Source organism: Dendrobates tinctorius, unplaced genomic scaffold, assembly GCF_039654945.1.
Source record: "Dendrobates tinctorius isolate UK_male_01 unplaced genomic scaffold, ASM3965494v1 ptg000079l, whole genome shotgun sequence".
Taxonomy (NCBI): domain Eukaryota; kingdom Metazoa; phylum Chordata; class Amphibia; order Anura; family Dendrobatidae; genus Dendrobates; species Dendrobates tinctorius.
The window spans coordinates 26,957,009-26,984,055 of record NW_027361747.1 but is presented as its reverse complement, the minus strand read 5'-3'; the positions used below and the strand labels follow the sequence as shown (position 1 = coordinate 26,984,055).

General features: G+C 46.0%; 1 protein-coding gene across 1 annotated transcript; it reads left to right on the top strand.

Moving 5' to 3' along the window:
* The first annotated feature begins 938 nt into the window (after positions 1–938).
* LOC141096820 (protein FAM151B-like) lies at positions 939–2,083 on the top strand. The gene is made up of 2 exons (XM_073583665.1): positions 939–1,083; positions 1,511–2,083. Exons 1-2 carry the CDS (start codon positions 939–941, stop codon positions 2,056–2,058), a joined length of 693 nt encoding a protein of 230 aa, XP_073439766.1. The 3' UTR covers positions 2,059–2,083.
* The last annotated feature ends 24,964 nt before the right edge of the window (positions 2,084–27,047 follow it).

Sequence of the window (27,047 nt, the reverse complement as noted above, 5' to 3'; positions counted from 1 at the left end):
AAAAGGATGGATTTTGGAATTATTTTTGTTGGCGTTGCAGGCGGTATGTGGTGGCAAGACCTTGGATGTGGTTTGAAAGACAGGGCATAGTCAATGTTACTTCAGGTAACTGACTTCCCGTATTGCGGAAAGCGTGGGGTCATTAAATGTGAAAGATAGATCAGGTAGAGGGGTTAGGTGAGATAGAGGAAATATGAGGAGTTAAGTTTTTTTCACATTGAGTTTTGAGGACATAAGAGAAGGAGGATATGGCTGATAGTCACTCTTAGATTCTGGACAGCAGAGAGGTGACATCTGGGCCAAAGAGGTAAATCTGAGTATCATCAGTATGTAGGAGGAGGAGTCCCCGCTGTGTAACCGGGCCGGAACCAAGGGGACTGTCACCAAGGTTCCTAGGGGGACTGTTTCCGGGGGACATAATTAGGGGACACACACACATTACATGACCTCATCCCCACTCCAAATCTCCCCATACGCATTAAATGCCCCATCCCCACTTCAAATCTCCCCACAGGCATTAAATGCCCCCATCCCCACTCCAAATCTCCCCACACATTACATGACTCCATCCCCACTCCAAATCTCCCCACACGCGTTAAATGCCCCATCTCCACTCCAAATCTCCCCACACGCAATAAATGCCCCATTTCCACTCTAAATCTCCCCACATGCATTAAATGCCTCCATCTCCACTCCAAATCTCCCCCCACACATTAAATGCCCCCATCCCCACTCCAAATCTCCCCACACACATTAAATGCCCCCATCCCCACTCCCCACACACATTAAATGCCCGCATCCCCACTCCAAATCTCCCCACAGGCATTACATGCCCCCAACTCCACTCCAAATACCCCCCCGATGCACTTAATCTTCAGTGTCTTCAGCTCCACTGGAGCACTTACCACCAATGTGCGTCTCTGTCTGCAGGGCGGCATATGACGTCAGCAGCGTGGTCACATGATCTGATCACGCTGCTGGCGTCAGTCAAAGCTTCAATTGTACTAGCTTCTTCAGACACGACTACAATTGATGTTCTTTCAAAGGCTCAGGAGAGAGTAGCATGGAGGCTCCCGAGTTCCTGTAAGAAACAGTTGTACAGATTGCAAAGGAGCCTATGAAATGCGCCATATTCCCTGCAGCGCTGCATTCTGAGTCTGCGTTTCTCCCAGCTTTAACACCTAAAAGGCAGTTGGGAAACTTTCCCGGTCATCATTTAATTAGGAAGGCTTAATGAAAGGGGCCAACTTTCCATTGTCTGTGTCTTGAAGTCACTTTTCTGCTTGCTGCTTCTGTCTTATTGTTTTCTTTAGTTCACTATTCTGAGGTTCAAACAACAGGGTAAATGTCGTCATTCCCTGACCAGACAGCAATGCTGTACCTGTCTGATGTTTGCAGCAACCACTGCAGCTGAGGCCACGACTGTTGCACTAACACTGCTCTTACTGGGAATGTCACCGGCTGACTCAGACCTTTACAGATCATTTCCATTTCTCTTACCATCTCCCAGCTAACAAAGGCAATAAGCTTGATTTCAAAAGTTTGGATGCTGTAGTGCCTTCTATGAAGATCTTGGATGCAATGAAGGATAAAATTCATCAACCTGTGTGGATAAATGCTGATATACTTCATGGACCTGGTGGAAATGTCAGAGTAGAAGCAACAGAATTTCTTAATACTGTAACCTCCTTCTTCCCAGATGTTACCCTATCATTGGGCTGGACAACTGCATGGTATCCTGAAAGAAGAAATGAAGGCTACAGTTGGGAGATGGTAAGAGAAATGGAAAAGATCTGTAAAGGTCTGAGTCAGCCGCTGACATTCCCAGTAAGAGCAGTGTTAGTGCGACAGTCGTGGCCTCAGCTGCAGTGGTTGCTGCAGACATCAGACAGGTACAGCCTTACTGTCTGGTCAGGGAATGACGACATTTACCCGGTAGAGGATCTTCTGTACATTCGAGAGCATTCAAGGAAAGATCGGGTATTTTATGATTTGTTTGAACCTCAGAACAGTGAACTGAAGAAAACAGTAAGACGGAAGCAGCAAGCAGAAAAGTGACTTTAAGACACAGACAATGGAAAGTTGGCCCACGACTACAATTGATCCCTGGGAGCCGGCTCGCTGCTGCTTCTCTGTGGCGGCTGTCAGCTTGACAGCCAATACAGAAAACGTCCGACTCACAGTCCAGGGGGTGGCAGAATGCAGCCATCGGGGGAGACACTGTGGACCGCCGCATTAGGCGGCTCGACTGTGCCCCCCGCCAGCTGCGCTCGGGGCATATGCCCGGGTTGCCCCTCCATATACGACTCTGGAGGTGACGCTAAATGCATGGTTAGAAAGGTATGAGTAAATCCAGAAGAGGGCACGATCTTTGACGCCAAGGTTAGAGAGGATCTGTAAGTTTTCAAAGAGTCAGTTAGATAAGATGTGGAAGTAAATTTGAGCATGGATATATGCTGTTCAAGGAGTTTGGAGGTGAACGAGAGCAGCAATAAAGGAAGTAGCTGGATGTATAGGTAGGGTCGAGCGATGGCTTCTTTAAAATAGATGTGATCGTGGTATGAGTGAAAGCAGAAGGGCAGGTGCCAGAAGTTAACAATAGGTTAAAGAAATGGTTTGGGTTGGGATAAGTGTAGTGGTGGGGTTGGGGAGGAGGTGGGATGGCATGGGGTCAAGTGCACAAGTGGACATTCCCACTTGAGAACTGAAGAAGCCTTCTCCAGATCCATCTTCTATGCCATGTCCCAGATGATATATCCTAGGAAAGGCAGAGAATATGCATGTTTCAAACTTAGGGTGCAGGTGACTCTCCCTAAGTCTCTGCAAGACTTAGCAAACATTCCTCCAATGAGAGGGCAGATCTGGAGAGAAAACCAGGATATTATCTAGATAAACCACCATGCAAGAATAAAGCAGGTCTTTGGAAGACTGCTGGGGCATTACTAAGCCCAAACTGCATAACTCGGTACTCATAATAGCCGTCCTAGGTGTTGAAAGCTGACTTCCACTCATCTCCTTAGCGTATACTGATTAAGTTGTAGGCTCCTTTCAGATTTAGCTTGGTGAAGATCCTGTCACAATTCTGGAATTACTGGCAATCGATATTTGTTTTCATTGTGCTCTAGTTGAGACTCTGATAATCTATACATGGCTGGAGAGTTCCATCCTTTTTCTTAACAAAGAAGAAGCCGGCTCCAGTCAGTGAGGAAGACTTCTGGATGAATCCCCTTGCCACATTCTCCTTTACATATTTGGACATGACTTGGGTCTCTGCCTGTGAGGATAGATATGGCCTCGTGGTGATGAGGATCCCTGTCATATGGCCAATGTAAAGGTAACCCCTCTGCTTCCTTCTTATTATAGACGTCAGCGTAGGAACAGTAAGCGTATGGTAGACCCAGTAGAGAAGATGGCGTCGCCTGCAGCCGAACTGGATGCACAGGAACAAGACACCTTTCATGACAAGACTGTCCCTAACGAAGCATCTCTCCTGATCTCCAGTCTAGGACAGGCTCATGAATATATAGCCACGAAAGACCCAGGAGACGTTTATGTAACAGACCAGGAAGCACGGTTAAGGCGATATTCTCCGTGTGCAGCATTCCTATCCAGAGCTCTACCTGCTTGGTAGCAACATGAATGACTTCGGATAGGTCACATCCATAGACAAATTACACCATCAAAGAACAATGAAGGCGTTGTACGGGAATCTGTTACCGATCTACCACTGCTAGCTGCATGAAGTTTCCTGCCGCACTGGAATCCAGGACAACTGTCTCAAGGAACCAGGAACCTCCACATGATACTGACATGGTCAAAATTAATGGTGGAGAGAAATTACTCTCACCCAGGGTAGCCTCTCCTACAGGCCCTAGGCTTGGGAGTTTTCCGACTTCTTGAGACAAGAGCAGATAAGGTGTCCTGCGCTACCACGGTAGTAGCACAAACCCTTGGCTCTACAGATCTCCAGCTTAATGCAGTCAACCTGTATAGATTCAGAAGAGACTGCTGCCATAAGGGGTTGAGCCATGTGAGTTCCTCTCCTCTTTAGTGGGACATCTGAAATGCCACATTGTCCCAATCAGAAGAAAAATGGTGAGCCAGCAGTTCAAAGTGCAGCAAGCACTGATTGATGAACCACAGCATTGCTTGGGATCTCCATCATATTGTGGTGGAGCAGACAAATGGGGACCAGCTACAGGGAAGTGCATTGCTGGCGTGGTTGTTGCATCTTCAGCTGGAGCGGATGAAGCAGCTGACATCAGAACATCCAAACGGGTGTTCATTGTCTGCAAAAGGGACAAGATTTTATCCTGCTGATTTTTTTGTCGGGTCATATCCTGTAACTACACAAAGAGCGGAGGGATTTTGGGTCCATGTCCTGAACTAATTGACACGCTGGTGGGTGTACACCCACTGCGCCGCAGACCAGGGAGAGCCTGGAGGGGCAGAACTTGTTTTAAAGGGAATCTGTCATCAGGATATTGCTATCTAATCTGATAACAGCATTATATATATATGGGCCTGATTCCAAGGATGAGCCTGATTCCAGGGATGTGTCACTTGTTAGGCTGTGTGCTGTAATTTTAATACAATTAGTGTTTTATCCGCATGTGCTAGGCAGTCCAGCTAATTTGTTTAACCCCACCCCACCACAGATTGGTAGCTTGCTGACAATGTACGCAGGAAGTTGCCAATCAGTGGTGTGGGAGGGGTTATACAGAACTCAGGAGTTCTATAGAAAGTACACCAAGCAGCCCAGTAAGTGATACATGACTGGAATCAGGGTCTCATCCCTTACGTCATGCTGCTCTCAGATTACATCGCAAACACCTGCTTATGGATTCCATTTAATGGACAAAGTAAACTAGCTGAAAAGCACATGCCATCCCACCACTTTGAACCATAATATTGACTATACCTTTCTATTCTACCACCAAGGCTTGATCTGGTATAAATATGTTTCTATGTTCATTATATTAGTCCAGTTGTGATATACTACAAAATAGTTTGGGAATTGAATATTTGCTTCTACAGAGAAGCATAAGAGCTGTTGGTATACCGAGTCAGTGGAGACCCCACAATTAGAGATGAACGAATTTGTTTGGATTTTGTCCCCGAATCTGATTTTGACATATTCGAGCCATATTTGGACAATATTCGTGCCGAATGTATGTCTTATGATTGGTTACGAACATTTTCGGTAACTTCTACTGCCATTGACTCTAATGACGTTCGGCTGGATTCAACGAATATTGCAAAAACAGTATTCGATTCCAATCGTAGTCGGAATCAAATCCGAACAAATTCGCTCATCTCTACCCACAATTACAGTATATATTCATGTACAAGCCGAGTTTTTCAACACTTTTTTTGTGCTGAAAACGCCCCCCTCGGCTTATACACGAGTCAATTGTCCCAGAGGGCTGGCGGCGGAGGGGGAGCAGTGGGTCACAGAAAGCAGAAGCCAGCGGCTGCGGCTGTCACTGTGCCCGCTGCTAAAGAGAAATGAATATTAATTTCTCTTATAGTGCGTACAGTGACACCCGCATCTGCCGACTTCCAGAAGACATCCTACTCATCCTCCTGTGCACCCTTGCAGCTTCTCGTTGGTTCCGCAGCTCTTTTTGCCGAGCGATCACGTAGCCCCACTCATTAAGGTAATGTATATGCACGCCTCTCCACTCCTATAGGCGTGTAGTGAATATTCATTACCTTAAAAGGAATCTGTCACCTCTTTTTTGAGATATCATATAATGATATCATTCAATTGTGAGTCACATAAGGATTCTCTTAGTACTTTTGCTTCCCCCTGACCCCGCATCTTTCATGCATAAATACCTTTTTTATATCGGTTCAGATGTATGTAAATTGCCGAGGTCCGGTACGATGGGTGGGGCTTATTCGCCTGTTCCCCCCTCCCTGTCTTGCTATATGCATTTCTTCTTTCTTCTTCCTGCCTTCACGTATTGTTTTAGCGCTTGCGCATTCCAAAGGCCTCCGACGCTTGCGCAGTATGCTTTGCCAAACTGTGGGCAAAGCATATAATCGTTACTGCGCAGGCGCTGGTATTTTTCCCTGCGTCTATGACCCGGAAGTCTTCATATGCATATCAAGACGTCCGGGACATAGACGCAGGGAAAAATACCTGCACATGCGCAAATAAACCCCGCCCATCGGACCGGACCTCGGTAATTTACATACATCTGAACCGATATAAAAAAGTATGAAAAGGTGCGGGGTCAGGGGGAAGCAAAAGTACTAAGAGAATCCTTATGTGACACACAATTGAATGATATCATTATATGATATCTCAAAAAAGGGGTGACAGATTCCCTTTAATGAGCGGGGCCACGTGATCACTCGGCAGGAAGAGCTGCTGGCGCTGGAACGAGATGCATCCAGGGTGCACAGGCAGGTGAGTAGGATGTTTGTTTTTGTTTTTTAATATGAAACATGCATACGACAGGGACCAGGGAGTCATGCATACAACGACAGGGACCGGGGAACCATGCATACCAGGACAGGGACTGGGGAGCCATGCATACAGCGACAGGGATCGGGGAGCCATGCATACAGTGTCAGGGACCAAGGAGCCATGCATACCAGGACAGGGACCAGGGAGCCATGCATGCAACAACAGGGATGGGGAGCCATGTATAGAACGACAGGGATCGGGGAGCCATGCATACCAGGACAGGGATGAGTGGACAATGCATACCTGGCTTATACTCGAGTCAATAAGCTTAGGCTGGTTTCACACTTGCGTTTTTTTGCGCTGTATTTTAGCGCTAAAAAACGCATGCGCTTTTTCTCCCTATATTTTGCATGGGATGCGCTTATGTGCGCATACACATGCGTTTGTATGCGTTTTTCCGCGCATGCGTTTTTTTGTGGTGTGCGCTTGGGCGCACAAAATGCATCCTGTTGCATTTTTTGGGCCTCCGACTTGCCTCAAAAAAACGCATGCGCGCAATGCATTTTTTTTACAGCAAGACACCCATTATAAGTCTATGGGTGCGCATATGTGCGCATTGGCATGCTCATGTATGCGTTTTTTTGCGCATGTGTTTTTTTGCTGACCATTGGTTATACAATGGAAATTAGGGGTTTGGGTTAGAGTTAGGGTTAGTGAAGGGGGTTTAGAGTTAGGGTTAGGGTTTGGGTTAGGGTTAGTATGGTTTGGTTAAGGGTTAGGGTTTAGGGTTAGCTAGGGTTAGGGTTTGGGTTAGGGCTAGTAGGGTTTGGTTAAGGGTTAGGGTTAGTATGGTTTGGTTAAGGGTTAGGGTTAGGGTATGGTTTGGTTAAGGGTTAGGGTTAGGGTTAGTAAAGTCATCGTTTAGGTTAGTGTGAGGGGCCAACTAATGTTGGAAAAAACGCAAACGCGGTAAAAACACACTAAAAATGCATACAAACGCATAAAAACGATGCGTTTTTTTCATGCATGCGCATAAAAATGCTTGAAAAAACCGCAGCATTTGTATGCGTTTTTTCAATGCGTTTTTTTGCGGGAAAAGCGCGCTGCAAAAAAAAGCAAGTGTGAAAGTAGCCTAACCCAGTTTTTCGTGGCAAAATTAGGTGTCTCAGCTTATACTTGGGTCAGCTTATACTCGAGTATATACGGTAGTCCAATGAGGCCAAATTGTAACAGTTCACAAATTCCCATGTGCTGAGTTCTTTGAACCATATTGATGCTAAACCATGGAATCCTTTAATGCTTGAATGGGTTAACATTTTAAAGGTATGGATTTTTTTAGCTGTATTAATCATTGAGTTCAAACCTTATAAACATGTCAACAGTTCAATTTGATGGTTCTGCACCTGCAATGGCCCGACATAAATTACCGCTCTGCACTGTTCCTGCCAAACAGAAGCTTTTAGGACATCAAATGTTTTATCTTTCCTGAGTATAATCTGAACCTGATGTGTTCTCACTAGAGTTGAGCGAAACGGGTCGAAAAAATTCAAAAGTCGCAGACTTTTGGCAAAGTCGGGTTTCATGAAACGAAACCCGACCCTAGGATGAGGTCGGCCACGAGGTCGGCGACTTACGCGCCAAAGTCGCGTTTCAAAAGTTTGTTTTGCGCTCTTTTTCAGCCAATCAGGATCCACGGACACTGTGGGCAACGTGATGACATAGGCACGGGTCACCACCATCTTTCAGAAGGGCATGCAAGTGATTGGCTTGCTTTGGTGGGCGTCACAGGGGGTATAAAAGGGCGTGCACGCCGACCGCCATCTTACTTCTGCCGATCTTAGTATAGGAGAGGTTGCTGCTGATTCTGTAGGGAGAGCGTTAGGCAGGGAAGAAGACAAAACAACTGCTTCTGCTGCTAGCGATTTGGCCTGCACAACACACAAGTCACTGTGTGTGCAGTGCAAGGGGAGGCTATATTGTGGTGTATCAGTGGTGTTGGTTGTTGGGCTGCCTTTTAAGGCTTCCTGACACGCTGGCATTGCTGTTTACCCACTGCTCCGCAAACTGCTTTTTTAAAAGCAATCCAATCTCTCTTATCCTCTCGTCACTTTGGTCACAGGCAGCTGTGCCATCGAGCGTGTCACATAGCGCTCAGATATCAGTGGGCCGCACACAATCCACAAGTGTCCACTGTCCACAAGTGTACGCAGAGATTCAAAATCTCCATTATCCTCTCGTCACTTTGGTCACAGGCAGCTGTGCCATCGAGCGTGTCACATAGCGCTCAGATATCAGTGGGCCGCACACAATCCACAAGTGTCCACTGTCCACAAGTGTACGCAGAGATTCAAAATCTCCATTATCCTCTCGTCACTTTGGTCACAGGCAGCTGTGCCATCGAGCGTGTCACATAGCGCTCAGATATCAGTGGGCCGCACACAATCCACAAGTGTCCACTGTCCACAAGTGTACGCAGAGATTCAAAATCTCCATTATCCTCTCGTCACTTTGGTCACAGGCAGCTGTGCCATCGAGCGTGTCACATAGCGCTCAGATATCAGTGGGCCGCACACAATCCACAAGTGTCCAGTGTCCAAAAGTGTACGCAGAGATTCAAAATCTCCATTATCCTCTCGTCACTTTGGTCACAGGCAGCTGTGCCATCGAGCGTGTCACATAGCGCTCAGATATCAGTGGGCCGCACACAATCCACAAGTGTCCACTGTCCACAAGTGTACGCAGAGATTCAAAATCTCCATTATCCTCTCGTCACTTTGGTCACAGGCAGCTGTGCCATCGAGCGTGTCACATAGCGCTCAGATATCAGTGGGCCGCACACAATCCACAAGTGTCCACTGTCCACAAGTGTACGCAGAGATTCAAAATCTCCATTATCCTCTCGTCACTTTGGTCACAGGCAGCTGTGCCATCGAGCGTGTCACATAGCGCTCAGATATCAGTGGGCCGCACACAATCCACAAGTGTCCACTGTCCAAAAGTGTACGCAGAGATTCAAAATCTCCATTATCCTCTCGTCACTTTGGTCACAGGCAGCTGTGCCATCGAGCGTGTCACATAGCGCTCAGATATCAGTGGGCCGCACACAATCCACAAGTGTCCACTGTCCACAAGTGTACACAGAGATTCAAAATCTCCATTATCCTCTCGTCACTTTGGTCACAGGCAGCTGTGCCATCGAGCGTGTCACATAGCGCTCAGATATCAGTGGGCCGCACACAATCCACAAGTGTCCAGTGTCCAAAAGTGTACGCAGAGATTCAAAATCTCCATTATCCTCTCGTCACTTTGGTCACAGGCAGCTGTGCCATCGAGCGTGTCACATAGCGCTCAGATATCAGTGGGCCGCACACAATCCACAAGTGTCCACTGTCCACAAGTGTACGCAGAGATTCAAAATCTCCATTATCCTCTCGTCACTTTGGTCACAGGCAGCTGTGCCATCGAGCGTGTCACATAGCGCTCAGATATCAGTGGGCCGCACACAATCCACAAGTGTCCAGTGTCCAAAAGTGTACGCAGAGATTCAAAATCTCCATTATCCTCTCGTCACTTTGGTCACAGGCAGCTGTGCCATCGAGCGTGTCACATAGCGCTCAGATATCAGTGGGCCGCACACAATCCACAAGTGTCCACTGTCCACAAGTGTACGCAGAGATTCAAAATCTCCATTATCCTCTCGTCACTTTGGTCACAGGCAGCTGTGCCATCGAGCGTGTCACATAGCGCTCAGATATCAGTGGGCCGCACACAATCCACAAGTGTCCAGTGTCCAAAAGTGTACGCAGAGATTCAAAATCTCCATTATCCTCTCGTCACTTTGGTCACAGGCAGCTGTGCCATCGAGCGTGTCACATAGCGCTCAGATATCAGTGGGCCGCACACAATCCACAAGTGTCCAGTGTCCAAAAGTGTACGCAGAGATTCAAAATCTCCATTATCCTCTCGTCACTTTGGTCACAGGCAGCTGTGCCATCGAGCGTGTCACATAGCGCTCAGATATCAGTGGGCCGCACACAATCCACAAGTGTCCAGTGTCCAAAAGTGTACGCAGAGATTCAAAATCTCCATTATCTTCTCGTCACTTTGGTCACAGGCAGCTGTGCCATCGAGCGTGTCACATAGCGCTCAGATATCAGTGGGCCGCACACAATCCACAAGTGTCCAGTGTCCAAAAGTGTACGCAGAGATTCAAAATCTCCATTATCCTCTCGTCACTTTGGTCACAGGCAGCTGTGCCATCGAGCGTGTCACATAGTGCTCAGATATCAGTGGGCCGCACACAATCCACAAGTGTCCACTGTCCACAAGTGTACGCAGAGATTCAAAATCTCCATTATCCTCTCGTCACTTTGGTCACAGGCAGCTGTGCCATCGAGCGTGTCACATAGCGCTCAGATATCAGTGGGCCGCACACAATCCACAAGTGTCCACTGTCCACAAGTGTACGCAGAGATTCAAAATCTCCATTATCCTCTCGTCACTTTGGTCACAGGCAGCTGTGCCATCGAGCGTGTCACATAGCGCTCAGATATCAGTGGGCCGCACACAATCCACAAGTGTCCACTGTCCAAAAGTGTACGCAGAGATTCAAAATCTCCATTATCCTCTCGTCACTTTGGTCACAGGCAGCTGTGCCATCGAGCGTGTCACATAGCGCTCAGATATCAGTGGGCTGCACACAATCCACAAGTGTCCACTGTCCACAAGTGTGTGCAGAAATTCTAAAACTCCCCTGTCCTATAGACACCTTGTACCTTGTTTTACATTACTATATAGTTTGTTGGATTTTGTCTACATTTCTGCCAAAAATGAGGAAGGCTGGTGGAAGAGGCCGTGGAATTGGGCGGGGGTTGGCAGCTGGTAATGATGGTGTTGGTGGTGGATCTGATGGTAGTGGCAAGAGCAAAATAGGACCGAATGCAGGAGGTGCTGACCCTGCGTCATCGTCTGGCTACATAAGGACTCGAACGCTTAGTTTTCTAGGAGTTGGCAAACCGCTTTTAAAGGCAGAGCATCAGGAAAAAGTTTTGTCTTACATTGCTGACTCAGCCTCCAGCTCTATCGCCTCCTCTTCTTCAGTTGTAAAAAGTAAAAGCACTGAGTCGTCATTGGAGGCTCATGTTCATGAACCACACCTTTCCTTGTGTCCTTCACCCCAACCAAGATTGAAGGATGACGCAGGCCATACTACTGATTACTCCATGGAGCTGTTTTCACATACCATGCCTGGATTATCAAGTCAAATGGTGAATTACCCAGGCCAAGATGAATCTGACATGGAGTGCACTGATGCACAGCCGCTGATGGATGATTCTGCTGGTACATTCACTCAGAGCACTACATTGTCCTCGCAGTGTACAGAGCCATATTTTGACCCTGATGAGACTCAGGTGCCCCTTCCCGCACACTATACCACCATACACGGTGACACAGAGAAAGGTGCACATGACATAGAAGAGGAGGTGATGGATGACCCAGTTGTTGACCCAGATTGGCATCCATTGGGGGAAGAGGGTGCTGCTTCCAATAGCTCAGATGAGGAGCATCCACAGCAGACATCGACATCGCAACAGCTGTTATCTGGCAGGCCCGGAGCACTCCAAAGACAGGTTCCAAACATCAAAAGAGTTGCTGGACAGCTTGTCCAGAGGGTCAAAAGATCACAGCGTGCTAGGCCGCAAAATGTCTGCCAAAGTAGGAAGAGTGCAGTGTGGCACTTTTTTGAACAAAATCCTCATGATCAGGCCAAGGTTATCTGTAAGAAGTGCGCAAAGACCTTTAGCCGAGGGAAAAATCTGAAAAATTTGAATACCAGTTGCATGCTTAGACATTTAACCAGCATGCACTTGCAAGCGTGTACACAACACCAAACCTCAAGTGCCACATGTGCAACTGATCACAACGAAGGTAGTCAGCAACGCTACATTGTTTCCCCCACTGTAAGCCCACCGGTTAGCACAGCAGCAAATGTTGAGGTGTCGTTGCAAGGCCACAGCAGTCAGGGAATCCCACTGTTATATCAACGAAAGACTGATTCTAGGCCATCAGAAAGAACACCAACTCCATCACCATCATCAACCCTCTCTCAGTCCGCCCTGTCCACCGCTACTTCCACCATATGCAGCTCTCAAGTCCAGCTCACCCTCCCAGACACTATGAGTAGGTCAAGAAAGTACTCAGTCTCTCATCCGCGTACACTGGGTTTGAACGCCCACATTGCCAAACTAATCTCGTTTGAGATGATGCCCTTTCGGTTGGTGGAAAGCACAGCTTTCCGCGAACTCATGGCCTATGCAGTACCACGCTATGACCTACCCAGTCGCCACTTCTTCTCTCGCAAAGCCATCCCAGCCCTCCACCATCATGTGAAAGACCGCATTGTCCATGCACTCAAGCAGTCAGTGAGCGGAAAGGTGCACCTCACAACTGATGCATGGTCCAGTCGGCATGGCCAGGGCCGTTACGTGTCCATCACTGCACACTGGGTTAATGTGGTGGATGCAGGGTCCACAGGGGACAGCGGTGGTGGGACAGTGCTGCCTAGCCCACGGTATAGGAAACAGTTGGCTGTAGGCGTTCGACCCTCCTCCTCCTCCTCCTCCTCCTCCAGAAGCGACAGCTTGTCCACAGAGCGCAGTCGTACGAGCACTCCATCTGCAGCTGCCACTGTTGCACACGATGTGTCCCCCTATCGAGCAGCTAGTGGAAAGCGTCAGCAGGCTGTGTTGCAGATGATGTGTTTGGGCGACAGACACACCGCCGAGGTGCTGGCCGAGTACTTGAAGCGACAAACTGAGTCATGGCTGGGCAGTGTACATCTTGAGGCAGGCAAGGTAGTTAGTGATAACGGCCGTAATTTTGTGGCAGCCATAGCCCTTTCAAAACTCAGCCACATACCTTGCTTGGCTCACACCTTGAACCTGGTGGTGCAGTGCTTCCTCAAAAATTATCCGGAGTTAACAGCCCTGCTCCAGAAGGTGCGAAGACTGTGCGCGCACATCCGCCGGTCGCCTGTACACTCCGTTCGTATGCAGAAGCTGCAGCGATTGCTCCACCTTCCCAACCACCGCCTCATTATCGACATTGCAACAAGGTGGAACTCCACCCTGCACATGGTGGAGCGGCTGTGCGAGCAGAGGCAGGCCATAATGCATTTGTGGGAGGATACACGGCCAGGCACTTTGAGAGCAGACATGGAGTTGACAGGCGTGCAGTGGTCGAAGCTGAAAGACCTTTGTAAAGTCCTTCAGTGTTTTGAGGAATGCACACGGCTGGTAAGAGCAGACGACGCCATCCTAAGCATGAGCATCCCACTTATGCGTCTGCTCATGCAAACTTTGATGCACCTTAAGGAGCAGGCGTCTGCAGCCAATGTTGATGAGGAGGAAGAGGAGGAGGGAATCCTTGATGACATTCAGCCATTGTCTGCTCAGGGACCTCTCCTGGACGAGGTGGAGGAAGAAGAGGAGGAGGAGGATGATGGGGATGATTACTTAGGGGAGGAGGATGCATCTCGTGGGGCAAGTGAAAATGTTGGCGTGGCAAGGTCTGGTACAGGGTTTGTGCGTGACTGGAGGGATGTGGATTTGCCAGAAAGTGCTCCTCCACCCAGCACTCGCAGTGCATCATTGACACCGGGAACATTGGCCCACATGTCAGATTATGCCTTGCGGATCCTAAAAAGGGACCCCCGCATTGCCAAAATGATGAACGATGACGACTACTGGTTGGCCAGCATCCTGGATCCACGCTATAAAGGCAAATTACAAAACATCATGCCACAGGAGAACCTTGACCTAATATTGGCTAATAAACAAGCAACTCTGGTAAATCGGTTGCTTGAGGCATTCCCAGCACACAGCAGCGGTGATGGTTCTCACACGAGCCGTACGGGCCGGGGGCAGCTTGGCAGAGGTGTACGTGGTGCACAAAGCAGAAGTGGCGTTGGAGACAGGGGTTTCATGACAATGTTGTGGACTGATTTTTCAAATACCGCTCACACAACTGGTAATACTGCATCGATGGAAAGTGACAGGAGACAGCAGTTGTCAACTATGGTTACAAACTACTTTTCCTCCCATATCGATGTTCTCCCACACAGGTCATTCCCCTTTGACTATTGGGCCGCTAAACTGGACACCTGGCCTGAATTGGCCCAATATGCCTTACAGGAGCTCGCTTGCCCAGCTGCAAGTGTGCTATCGGAAAGAGTCTTCAGTGCAGCTGGATCAATCCTGACAGAAAAAAGGACCCGTCTGTCAACCCAAAATGTGGATGATCTAACCTTCATTAAAATGAACCACGCATGGGTTTCCAAGGATTTTGTCCCACCTTCCCCTGATGACACATAGGGTGACAGAAAAATGGCTTGCTTTGGTCCACCTCTTCCTGGTACTTCACCTATTTCGCCTTTTGCATCAGTTGAATGTCCAACATCAACATATGCCACTTTCTAAAACTCCCTAACTGTGCTGCCTCCCCCCCATGGCCGGGGTCACCACCTAGCGCACGACACCGTGCGAGTGCCGTTGCCCTGGACAGGTGGGTAGGCCGACTCTTGGGCGCGGGCACTGGCACAGGGTCCCTCATAGTGCAATCAAGTGTCTCTGACGGTGGTGGTGCACACCCGCCGTCAGACACACCGCTGTACTATGAGGGGCCCAGTGCCAGTACCGACGCCCACGAGTGGGCCCCCCTTGCTTGGCCAGGGCCCCAGCATTTGCAATCTTTACCTCTCCCTGCTCCTCCGCTGTGTAATCTGGGCCGTCAAATCCATACTGTGCCTGACACCGTCTGAGCCTGCCTCCTGAGACATATATTTTGAATGTGTACGCTATCCATACATGTTATCCGGGGATACGGTACCCTTTCTAACCTTTGTGCAATGACGTGCAATTCATACTGGGCCTAACACCGTCTGAGCCTGCCTCATGCTGTATAGACATATATTTTGAATGTGTACGCTATCCATACATGTTATCCGGGGATACGGTACCCCTTCTAACCTTTGTGCAATGACGTGCAATCCATACTGGGCCTAACACCGTCTGAGCCTGCCTCATGCTGTATAGACATATATTTTGAATGTGTACGCTATCCATACATGTTATCCGGGGATACGGTACCCCTTCTAACCTTTGTGCAATGACGTGCAATCCATACTGGGCCTAACACCGTCTGAGCCTGCCTCATGCTGTATAGACATATATTTTGAATGTGTACGCTATCCATACATGTTATCCGGGGATACGGTACCCCTTCTAACCTTTGTGCAATGACGTGAAATCCATACTGGGCCTAACACCGTCTGAGCCTGCCTCATGCTGTATAGACATATATTTTGAATGTGTACGCTATCCATACATGTTATCCGGGGATACGGTACCCCTTCTAACCTTTGTGCAATGATGTGCAATCCATACTGGGCCTAACACCGTCTGAGCCTGCCTCATGCTGTATAGACATATATTTTGAATGTGTACGCTATCCATACATGTTATCCGGGGATACGGTACCCCTTCTAACCTTTGTGCAATGACGTGCAATCCATACTGGGCCTAACACCGTCTGAGCCTGCCTCATGCTGTATAGACATATATTTTGAATGTGTACGCTATCCATACATGTTATCCGGGGATACGGTACCCCTTCTAACCTTTGTGCAATGACGTGCAATCCATACTGGGCCTAACACCGTCTGAGCCTGCCTCATGCTGTATAGACATATATTTTGAATGTGTACGCTATCCATACATGTTATCCGGGGATACGGTACCCTTTCTAACCTTTGTGCAATCACGTGCAATCCATACTGGGCGTGAGAACGGCTGGCGAGCTGTTAAGCAAGCTACAGCACCTGTCCAGACAAGTACAGGGATTCCCTAGCGAGGAGACTTATTTGATTGTTTTCTATGTTGGGACAGCAATTTTTGGGGAGCACTATACTCTGGAGAATGATAGATGGGGCCCACCATACACTGGAACATTCCAAAGGTGGACATCAGACACTGGAGCAGCATTTACAGGGCCCATTATACACTAGAGCAGTAGAAATGGGGCCCATTATGTTTGGAGCATTATTTGGGCCCATAAGACAGTGGAGCTTCATCCATGGGGACCAACATATACTGTAGCATTATGTGGAGCTCATCATATACTGTTTCAAACATTATATGGGACCAATGATTTTGTATGGAGAAATAGATGGGCCTCGTCATGAGATGTAAAAACTGAGGTATTTTTCATTGTACTATACCGCTATTTCTCTGCCGTATCGGAGCATGATGAGTTGTGGTATGTGTTAAAGGGGCGCTCTTTCGCCCAGGGCACATGAAAACCTGCAGCCAGCCCTCCCCCCCCACAAATTTAGCCAAATAACCCCCATTTTTCAGTGCGTAACTTGTATTATGAAGTTAATTAAGGTTGACAAGCTTAAGTAAGAAGAATTGATGCTTTTGGCATTCAAATGGGCACTGTAGGTGTGTTTCCTGTCCTCCTCTCACTGCCGACTTTTATTCCCCATTGACTTACATTGGGTTTCGTGTTTCGGGACGACCCCGACTTTTCCCTATAATCGGACGATCTTGCTCGACCCGACTTTTGGAAAAGTCGGGTTTCACGAAACGAAACGCGACCCTAAAAAAGCAAAAGTCGCTCAACTCTAGTTCTCACTAATTTGCTGTACAGACACCAAAGGTGGCCCAGGTAAGCAGTTGTAGGGTTTGCATCTGTGAATTTAGCAATATGGTATTTGCACTAGTCACTTTCAACATCTTAGTTTGTACGTTTATTGTGATATTTAACATGATAATCTAGTGACCCACTTTAAGCCATTTGCACTTTATGCTTATATTGTTGTTTTCTCACTATAGGCCACACTATTGGATATAATACGAAATCTTCACGTATTCATGTGATATATTGCACGCATTACAAAATCCCCCCGTTTATGGTTTTCTATACCAGATTCATTATCAAAATTACTACTGTGAATCTATAATAATAAATCCCCTAAGCAGCTTCCGGTTGTAACAACTTCCGTCCAGTTGTAACCGGTGACGTCACCGCACACCTCTTTCCATGTTAACCCTCAACACACCACTCCTCCTCAACACACACACTCCTCTCACCTTTCACAATCTCCACTCACGTCCACTCACTCTTTCACTCCACATACGACCCTTTCTCTCACTCCGTCTCTCATACTCACGCCGTCATCGCCGCTGATCCACGATCCCCGACATCTTCTTCCGCCGGCGCCATCCTGGATCCAGACGTCCTCCACGCTGGCGACATGTTCTTGCGGCGACGCCATTTTGGATCAGCGAAATCCAGCGATAGTCAAGATGGCGTCGCCGCAAGAACATGTCGCCGGCGTGGAGGACGTCGGGATCCAAAATGGCATCGGCGAAATCTCGCGAGATTTCGCCGACGCCATTTTGGATCCCGACGGCATCCACGCCGGCGACATGTTCCTGCGGCGACGCTATTTTGGATCGGCGAAATCCCGCGATACTCAAGATGGCGTCGCCGCAAGAACATGTCGCCGGCGAGGACGACGTCGGGATCCAAAATGGCGTCGGCGAAAACTCGCGAGATTTCGCCGACGCCATTTTGGATCCCGACGTCGTCCACGCCGGCGACATGTTCTTCCGGCGACACCATCTTGGGTATCGCGGGATTTCACGATACTCAAGATGGCGTCGCCGCAAGACCATGTCGCCGGCGTGGACAACGTCTGGATCCAGGATGGCGCCGGCGGAAGAAGATGTCGGGGATCGTGGAGCAGCGGCGATGACGGAGTGAGTATGAGAGATGGAGTGAGAGAAGGGGTCGTATGTGGAGTGAAAGAGTGAGTGGAGATGGTGAAAGGTGAGAGGAGTGTGTGTGTTGAGGGTTAACATGGCAAGAGGTGTGATGCTATCGCATCCTCCCGATGCGATAGCATCGGGCCATAATCTAGTAATATTATAACCATTCTTATAGAATCATAGAATCATAGAATCGTAGAGTTGGAAGGGACCTCCTGGGCCATCTGGTCCAACCCCCTGCTCAAAGCAGGATTCACTAAATCATCCCAGTCAGATGTCTGTCCAACCTCTGTTTGAAGACTTCCATTGAAGGAGAACTCACCACTTCTCGTGGCAGCCTGTTCCACTCATTGATCACTCTAACTGTCAAAAAGTTTTTTCTAATATCTAATCTGTGTCTCCTCCCATTCAGTTTCATCCCATTGCTTCTAGTCTTTCCTTGTGCAAATGAGAATAAAGTTGATCCTTCTACAATGTGACAGCCCTTTAGATATTTGTAGACAGCTATTGAGACTCCTCTCAGTCTTCTCTTTTGCAAACTAAACATTCCCAAATCCTGCAACCTTTCCTCATAAGACAGGGTTTGCAGACCGGTTACCATTCTGGTCGCTCTTTTCTGAACTTGCTCCAGTTTGTTGATGTCTTTTTTAAAATGTGGTGCCCAAAACTGGACACAATATTCCAGATGAGGTCTGACCAAAGAGGAGTAGAGGGAAATAATGACTTCACGTGATCTAGACTGTATGCTTCTGTTAATACATCCTAGAATTGCATTTGCCTTTTTTGCTGCTGCATCACACTGTTGACTCATATTCAGTCTGTGATCTATTAGTATACCCAAGTCTTTTTCACATGTGCTGTCACTTAGCCCTATTCCTCCCATTCTATATATGCTTTTTTCATTTTTATTCCCCAGATGTAGTACTTTGCATTTCTCCCTGTTAAAAACCATTCTGTTAGTTGCTGCCCACTTCTCCAGTTTATTTAAATCTTTTTGAATCCTCTCTCTCTCTTCTCTAGTATTAGCTATCCCTCCTAGCTTTGTGTCATCAGCAAATTTAATCAGTTTACCCTCAATTCCTTCATCTAAATCATTGATAAAGATGTTGAACAGTACAGGGCCCAGGACAGAGCCCTGTGGTACCCCACTTGAGACATTCTTCCAACTGGATGTGCAGCCATTTACGACCACTCTTTGGGTCCGATCACTAAGCCAGTTATGAATCCACCTAACAGTTGCCTTGTCCACTCCATACTTAGTCATTTTTTCAATAAGGATTGTATGAGAGACTTTGTCAAATGCTTTGCTGAAGTCAAGATATACTATATCTACAGCATTTCCTTGATCCATCCAGTGATACCGTCATAGAAGGAAATTAAGTTAGTCTGACATGACTTATTTGTTACAAACCCATGCTGACTCTGTTTAATCACTTCATTCTTATCCACGTATTGACATACATGTTGTTTAATAATTTGTTCAAAGATCTTTCCTGGTATAGAAGTCAGACTCACCGGCCTATAGTTGCCTGGGTCCACCTTCTTCCCCTTTTTGAAGATAGGAACAACATTTGATCTTCTCCAGTCTTCTGGCACTTCTCCTGTTCTCCAAGAATTTTCAAAGATTATGGAGAGGGGTTCAAAAATTTCTTCTGCTATCTCCTTCAGTACTCTGGAGTGTAATTCATCTGGACCTGGAGACTTGAATTCATTTAGGTTAGCTAAGTGTTTCCTCACTATCTTTCTGTTTATAGATATCCTGGATTCTTCTATTCCCTTAATAGGACAGTGAAGAACAGTTGATGTTACATTTCCTTTCTGAGAGAAAACAGATGCAAAATAGGAATTTAAAAGTTCAGCCTTCTCAACATCCTGTCTTACCATTTCATCATTTTCATCCTGTAAAAATCCTATAGCATCTTTGACTTTTCTTTTACTTTTGACATATCCCCAAAATCCTTTATTATTGCTTTTGACATCTCTTGCAAGCCTCAATTCATTGTCAGCTTTAGCTAATCTGATTTGTGTCCTGCAGGTTCTGCAGACAGCATTATATTCTTCTTTAGATATGCCTCCCTCTTTCCATTTTATAAACATTTTTTCTTCCTTTTTAGCATGTGCTTAAGTTCTGTGTTCATCCATCCTGGTTTCCTTAAATGCTTCCTATTCTTCCCTCTTTTCGGAATTGTTAACAACTGTGCTTTGAGAATTTCATTTTTCAAGATTTCCCATCCTTCCTGTATGCAAATTGCCTCTTCAGAAAGAAAGAGGACTTTTACTCTACAGCGCCACCTATTGGTAGTAGCGATCCTACAAGTCACAATCAACCCTTTAACGAGTCTTGTAGTATGACTTAGGATACAAGCCAAATCAGAATCTCAATTTGCAGACACGGTGTTTCGAGCTGTTGGCTCTCGTCAGTGCAAAGTATGAGATCTGATTTGGCAAGGTGAGAGGCTCTGGACTAGGGTCTAAGAAGTAAGGTTTCTCCTTGCGGAGAGTGACATGCCAGCTGTGGCTTGTCAAGGTAAGGAGACTTATTCGCCGTGCAATGCTCCTCTGGGAAAATAATATGCAAATTGCCTCTTCAGAAAGAAAGAGGACTTTTACTCTACTGCGCCACCTATTGGTAGTAGCGATCCTACAAGTCACAATCAACCCCATTTTTGCCTTTAAGGATATCCAGCCATTGGATCCCTCCAATTCTCTTTCTGAATCCCTTAAAATCTGCCTTTCTGAAATCTAACCTTGACGTCTGAGTCTTCACAGGTCTTCCGCCTCTAGTTATCCAAAATTCTAAAATAGCATGGTCGCTACCTCCTAGGGTCCCAGCCACTTTTACCTCCTCAATTTCTTCCCTGTTTATAAGGATTAGATCCAAGGTAGCAGTTCCCTTTGTTTTGTCCCCTACCTTTTGGAAGATAAAGTTGTCAGCAAGAGAGGATAAGAATTTCCTTGACCTGTTAGTTTTGCCTGAGAGAGATTCCCAACAAATGTCTGGATAGTTGAAATCTCCCATGATTTCATTTATTTCCATGCCGGCATGCTTCTTTATGTTCCATAGCTTGAATTTTTAACAGTTTTTATAATGTTCTAATCACAATAAAGAATAATTTTTAATCTCTATAACTGCAATATGTCTTTCCTCATTACATAACCTGAGGATGTGTATTGTCATGTTTAGTACCTAACATAGTCTATGGGACTGTGTACATGTCTGATTTTTTTCCTCTGATCAAATTAGTCAAGGAAGAAAATTGAAAACTTGTCCGATTTTGACCAAGTGCTGGATCAAAATAGACAATCCAAGTCTACAGCTCTTTGAAAAATATCGGACCGCACTCAGATGGTCATCCAAGTGTTGTTCGATTTTATTGGAGAAACAGAATGGAGAGGGTGGAGAAACTTTTTTTCTCTCCACCTCCAAGGAAAACTGATGCCACTCTGATCAAAGTCTGATCGGAATAACTGGACCGTTTATCTCGTATGTAAAGAAAACAGTTGCGTGCACATACCCTCATTTAGAGAATGTACACTGATTCTAAAATATCACATACAATATTAACCCCTTATGATGGATATATCCAACATTGGACGCCTCCCACTGTTTGGTGCGTGCTCCGGCGATGTCATGTGCCCCTAACAGCCGTGGGTGGAGGCACGATACACCCGCAACTGTTAACATGTTAAATACTGCTGTAAAACTCTGACAGCGGTATTTAACATGCAAATGCAGGAAACCCCTGTGGTTGTCATAGCCGGATAGCTATGAGCGCAGCCCAGTGGTCGAAACTCATAGCAACTGAGCATTTCTGCTATATAGAGCAGGGTTGCAGCACAAGCGATCGAATGATCGCAGCTTCTAGTCTCCCATGGATACTACTGAAGCAAGTAAAAAGTTAAAAAAAAATGTTTTTTAAAAAATATAAATCAGTAAAAGGTGTAGCGAGAAAAAAACGCCAGAATTATGGTACTTAGGTCACTGCAACATTGTAATAAAATGCAATAACGGGTGATAAAAAGATTGTATACACACCAAAATGATATAAATAAAAATGGCAGATCAGCACACAAAAAATAAGCCCTCACTCGGCCCCAGATCCTGAAAAATGGAGACGCTACATTTTTTTTTTCACAATTTTGGATTTTTTTTCACCACTTAAATAAAAAAATAACCTAGACATGATTGGTGTCTATGAACTTGTAATGATCTGAAGAATCATAATGGCAGGTCAGCTGTAGCATTAAGTGAAAATGGTAAAAAAAATACACAAAATCAATTGAGGAATTGCATTTTTTTGCAATTTCACCGCATTTTGAATTTTATTCCCATTTTCCAGTACACAATATGGTAAAATCAATGGTCCCATTCAAAAGTACAACTCGTCCCGCAAAAAACAAGCCCTCACATGGTGATATTGATGGAAAAAATAAAAAAGTTATGGCCGTGGGAAGAAAGGGAGCAAAAAACGGAAACGCAAAAACAGAAATACCCCTGGCACTTAAAAGGTTAAATAAATAAAGTCTTATCTGCAACTGTTTGATTGGTACTATATATACACATAGTCAGTCATGGCCGAAAGTGTTGGCACCCTTGAAATTGTTCTAAGAAATGAAGTATTTCTCCCAGAAAATTATTGTAATTACTCATCTTTTGTTATACACATGTTTATTTCCTTTGTGTGTATTGGAACACAAAAAAACACAGACAAAAAGAGGAAAATTCGACATATTTTCACACAACACCCACAAACTAAACTCATGCATAGCAAAACATTTGCAATTGTAATAAATTTCTGGGAAAAATACTTCATTTTATGTAAAAATTTAAAGGGTGACAGCACTTTCATCCATGACTGTATCTATCTATATACAGTATATATATATATATATATATATATATATATACATACTGTATATATATATATATATATATATTTATTTCCACTGTATATACTGTATAGATACAACAGGTGAAATAAGTATTGAACAGGTCACCAATTTGGAAGTAAATATATTTTTAAAGGTGCTATTGGCATGAAATTCTCACCAGATGTCAGTAACAACACATCTAATCCACACAGGCAAATATATCAAACCATAGATGTCCATATATTACCAAGTTATTTGTATTAATGAGAAATGACAGAATGAAAAAGTATTGAACACGCTTACTGAAATTTATTTAATACTTTGTACAAAAAAATCTTTGTCGGTGATGACAGCTTCAAGACACCTCCTGTGCGGAGATACTAGTTGCATGCATTGCTCAGGTGTTATTTTGGTCCACTCTTCCACACAACCACTCATCACATCCTGAAGGTTCTGTGGGCTTCTTCTATGAACTCTGACCTTTAGTTCCTTTCATTAATTTTCTATTGGATTCAGGTCAGGTGATTGGCTGGGTCATTCTTGCAGCTTTATTTTCTTTCTCTGAAACTACGGTAAGTGAGAGCATCCTTGGTTGTGTGTTTTGCATCATTGTCTTGCTGAAATGTCCAGCCTTGTTTAATCTTCATCATCCAGGTAGATGGCAGCAGATTTTTATTAAGAATATCTCTGTACACTTGTCCATTCATCCTTCCTTCAATCACATGACGCTTGCCAGTGCCGTATTCTGAAAAACAGCCCCACAGCATGTTGTTTATATCTCAAAATATGTATCTCTGTTGGTATGGTGTTTTAGGGGTGATATGCAGTGCCCTTTGGCTTCTAAACATGGTGTGTAGTATGGCAATGTAGGATAGGGTAGGGGAGGTGATCCAACAGGAATGGGGGGTGACCCACTTCTTGCCGCCGACAGACACGAGACTGAGACAGGGGTTATATTCAAAAGGTCTGTTTTTATTGGCCGCCTCTCTGATGACCACCGCAATTCATCACAAGAATTTCACAGTCCTTTTGTTCACAGACCCGGGTACCTTCATTTCTTATTTTCTCCGTCGTGGCGTCCTTTGTGGCTCTTCCCACTGTGGCTGCCCTAGGCACATCCACCACAGAGCTTCATCATTCAAAGTACACCGTCCACTTGGTACCCCCAGACCATCTCCGTCTGCGGCTACAGTCCTTTGGGCCACCCCCCGTGACCGTCTCAACTGTCAGTTTCTCTCTGAAGGCTTTTTACCGTCTTTCTCTCTATGGCAGATCCTCCTATCTAGTGAGCTCCCCTGGCTGACTGGACCTTCCAGAACCTTCCCTCAGCCTTTATACTCCCAGTGCTGGTAGCTCCGCCCACTATCACCTGATAGTTACCTTGACCAATGGCAGTTACACAGTCACTCTCCTACACTCCCCACTGCCCTCTAATGGTCAAACTGCAACACGGCACCCCTTTCTCTTTATCTCAGTGCCTCTGTACCTACACTGCGCTGTCCCTCTGCCTCTCACCACAGGCAGACCTGTCCGTCAGTTCAACCTCCCCACAGCATATAAAGAGTTCCATTTTGGTCTCATCTGACCAGACTATATTCTCCCAGTATTTCACAGGCTTGTCTAAATGTTGTTGAGCAAACTTTAAATAGACTTGAACATGATGTTTGTTCAGCAATGGAGTTTTGCCTGGTAAGCATGCATACAGCACATGGAGGTTTAGTGCATTACTTAAGGTACTGTCACACTTAGCGATGCACCAGCGATCCCGACCAGTGATATGACGTGGTCAGGATCGCTGGTGCATCGCTAAGTGGTCGCTAGTGAGCTGTCACACAGGCAGATCTCACCAGCGACATAGCAGGGGTCGGGGGTCGCCACTTACCTGTCAGACGAGGTGATCCTGACGTTCTCCCGCCCGCGTCCACGTGTCGCTCGTCGGCACCACAGGAAGCCCAGCAGGAAGCTGATGACGAGAAACGGCCCAGGCCGTTCTCACGCGATCAGCGATAATCAGCGGGGGAGTCGGTCGGAGGTAAGTATCAGGCATAGCGATATCGCTAGCAATATCGCTATAACGTCACAAAAACCAGTGACGTTATAGTGATATTGCTAGCGATATCGCTTAGTGTGACAGGCCCTTTAGAGTTTTCTTTAAAAAACAATTGTATCTGCTAATTCCAGGTCTTTCTGTAACTCTCCACAGGTGGTCTTTGACTCGTGGACAACTCTTCTGATAATTCTTTTCATGCCTGTGTCTGATATCTTGCGGGGATAACCTGTTTGTGGGCGGTTTATTTTGAAATGGTTCTTTCCCCTTCTGGATTCTGCCCCAACAGTGCTAGCCTGCAGTAGTTTAGAAATTAATCTATAACCAATGCTATCAATATGTTTTTCAATAATAAGGTTACAAAGGTCTTGAAACAACTCACTGGTTTTACCCATCATGAGATGTTTCTTGTGTGGCACCTTGGTAATGAGACACCTTTTTATAGACCATCAGTTGGACCAGCTGATATTATTTTTCACTAAGTTGCAGGATTGCTTTCTCATTGCAGATAGATTTCAGTTGGTGTTATGACTGTCCATGGCTTTTTGTAGTTCCTTCCTTCATGTGCTCAACACGTCTTGCCCGGATATCATTTTGCATTACAGTTGAACAGCCGCAAGACATACAGCTGTGACTCGAACATAAGGTACTGTCACACTTAGCGATATCGCTAGCAATATCGCTATAACTTGTGACGTTATAGCGATATTGCTAGCGACATTGCTGTGTTTGATACTTACCTACAACCCACTCCCCCGCTGGTTATCGCTCATCGCGCGAGAATGTCCAGGACTGTTTCTCGTCGTCAGCTTCCTGAGGCGCTTCCTGTGGAGAGACGAGCGACGAGCGTGGAGCCGGGCGGGAGGACGTCAGGATCGCCTAGTGTGACAGGTAAGTAGCGACCCCCGACCGCTACGATGTCACTGGTGAGATCTGCCTGTGTGGCAGCTCACTAGTGACCACTTAGCGATGCACCAGCGATCTTGATCGTGTCATATCGCTGGTCGGGATCGCTGGTGCATCGCTAAGTGTGACAGTACCTTTAGTATTCAAGCATGCTGAAGATAATCTATTATCACACGAGCATGTTCGGATAACACCTTTTTCGAGCACGTTCGCTCATCACTATTAATTGACATCTATGATATGATTTCTTTGCTTGTGTGGATTAAATGGGTTGTTACCGACATCTGATGAGAAATTCATATCAATAGCACCTTTAGAAATATATTTACTTAAAAAATTGGTGAAGTGTTCAATACTTATTTTACCAAGGTTATATATGGCCTGTGCCTAGGGCTGTGATCCAACCACGTGGCATGAATTTAATAAATGTTTCCCAGTATGTTTTAATAGTGCAATGATTGTGCAGCTGTAAAATATGGTGGTACAGCTCCCTACCATTAAACAGGCTCTCCCTATTAGCAGACATTCAAACCCATTTGTGTAAACTTCTGTGCATGTTATCAGGCCAAAATTACCAGGGAATGTAAACTTTTGTTCAGGGTCATTTGGATGTTTTGGGTTGTCATTATGATTTAAAAAGAGAAAGCACAGTAGTTTGACAATAAATGGCTTCACCCAACCACTAACCATGAGTGGAGAAAAAGTTTTAGTGCTATCATTGATATTATCTGAAAAAGGGCCAAGAAACCAAAAATTCTGCTGGGGTATGTAAACTTTTGAGCATAACTGTATCATTGGTACGACTTGTGTGCCCAAAAGATAAGGGGGCCACTTCAACCTCAATAATAGGTGGAGTGTGCACTATGATGAGCTTCTGGACTGCCAAGGGCCCATATGTTGCTCTTGGACAGTGGCCTCTTCTGAGTCCACCAGTGGTCCCAGTGCTTGGACTTCCAATGATCAGGAAGTTTTT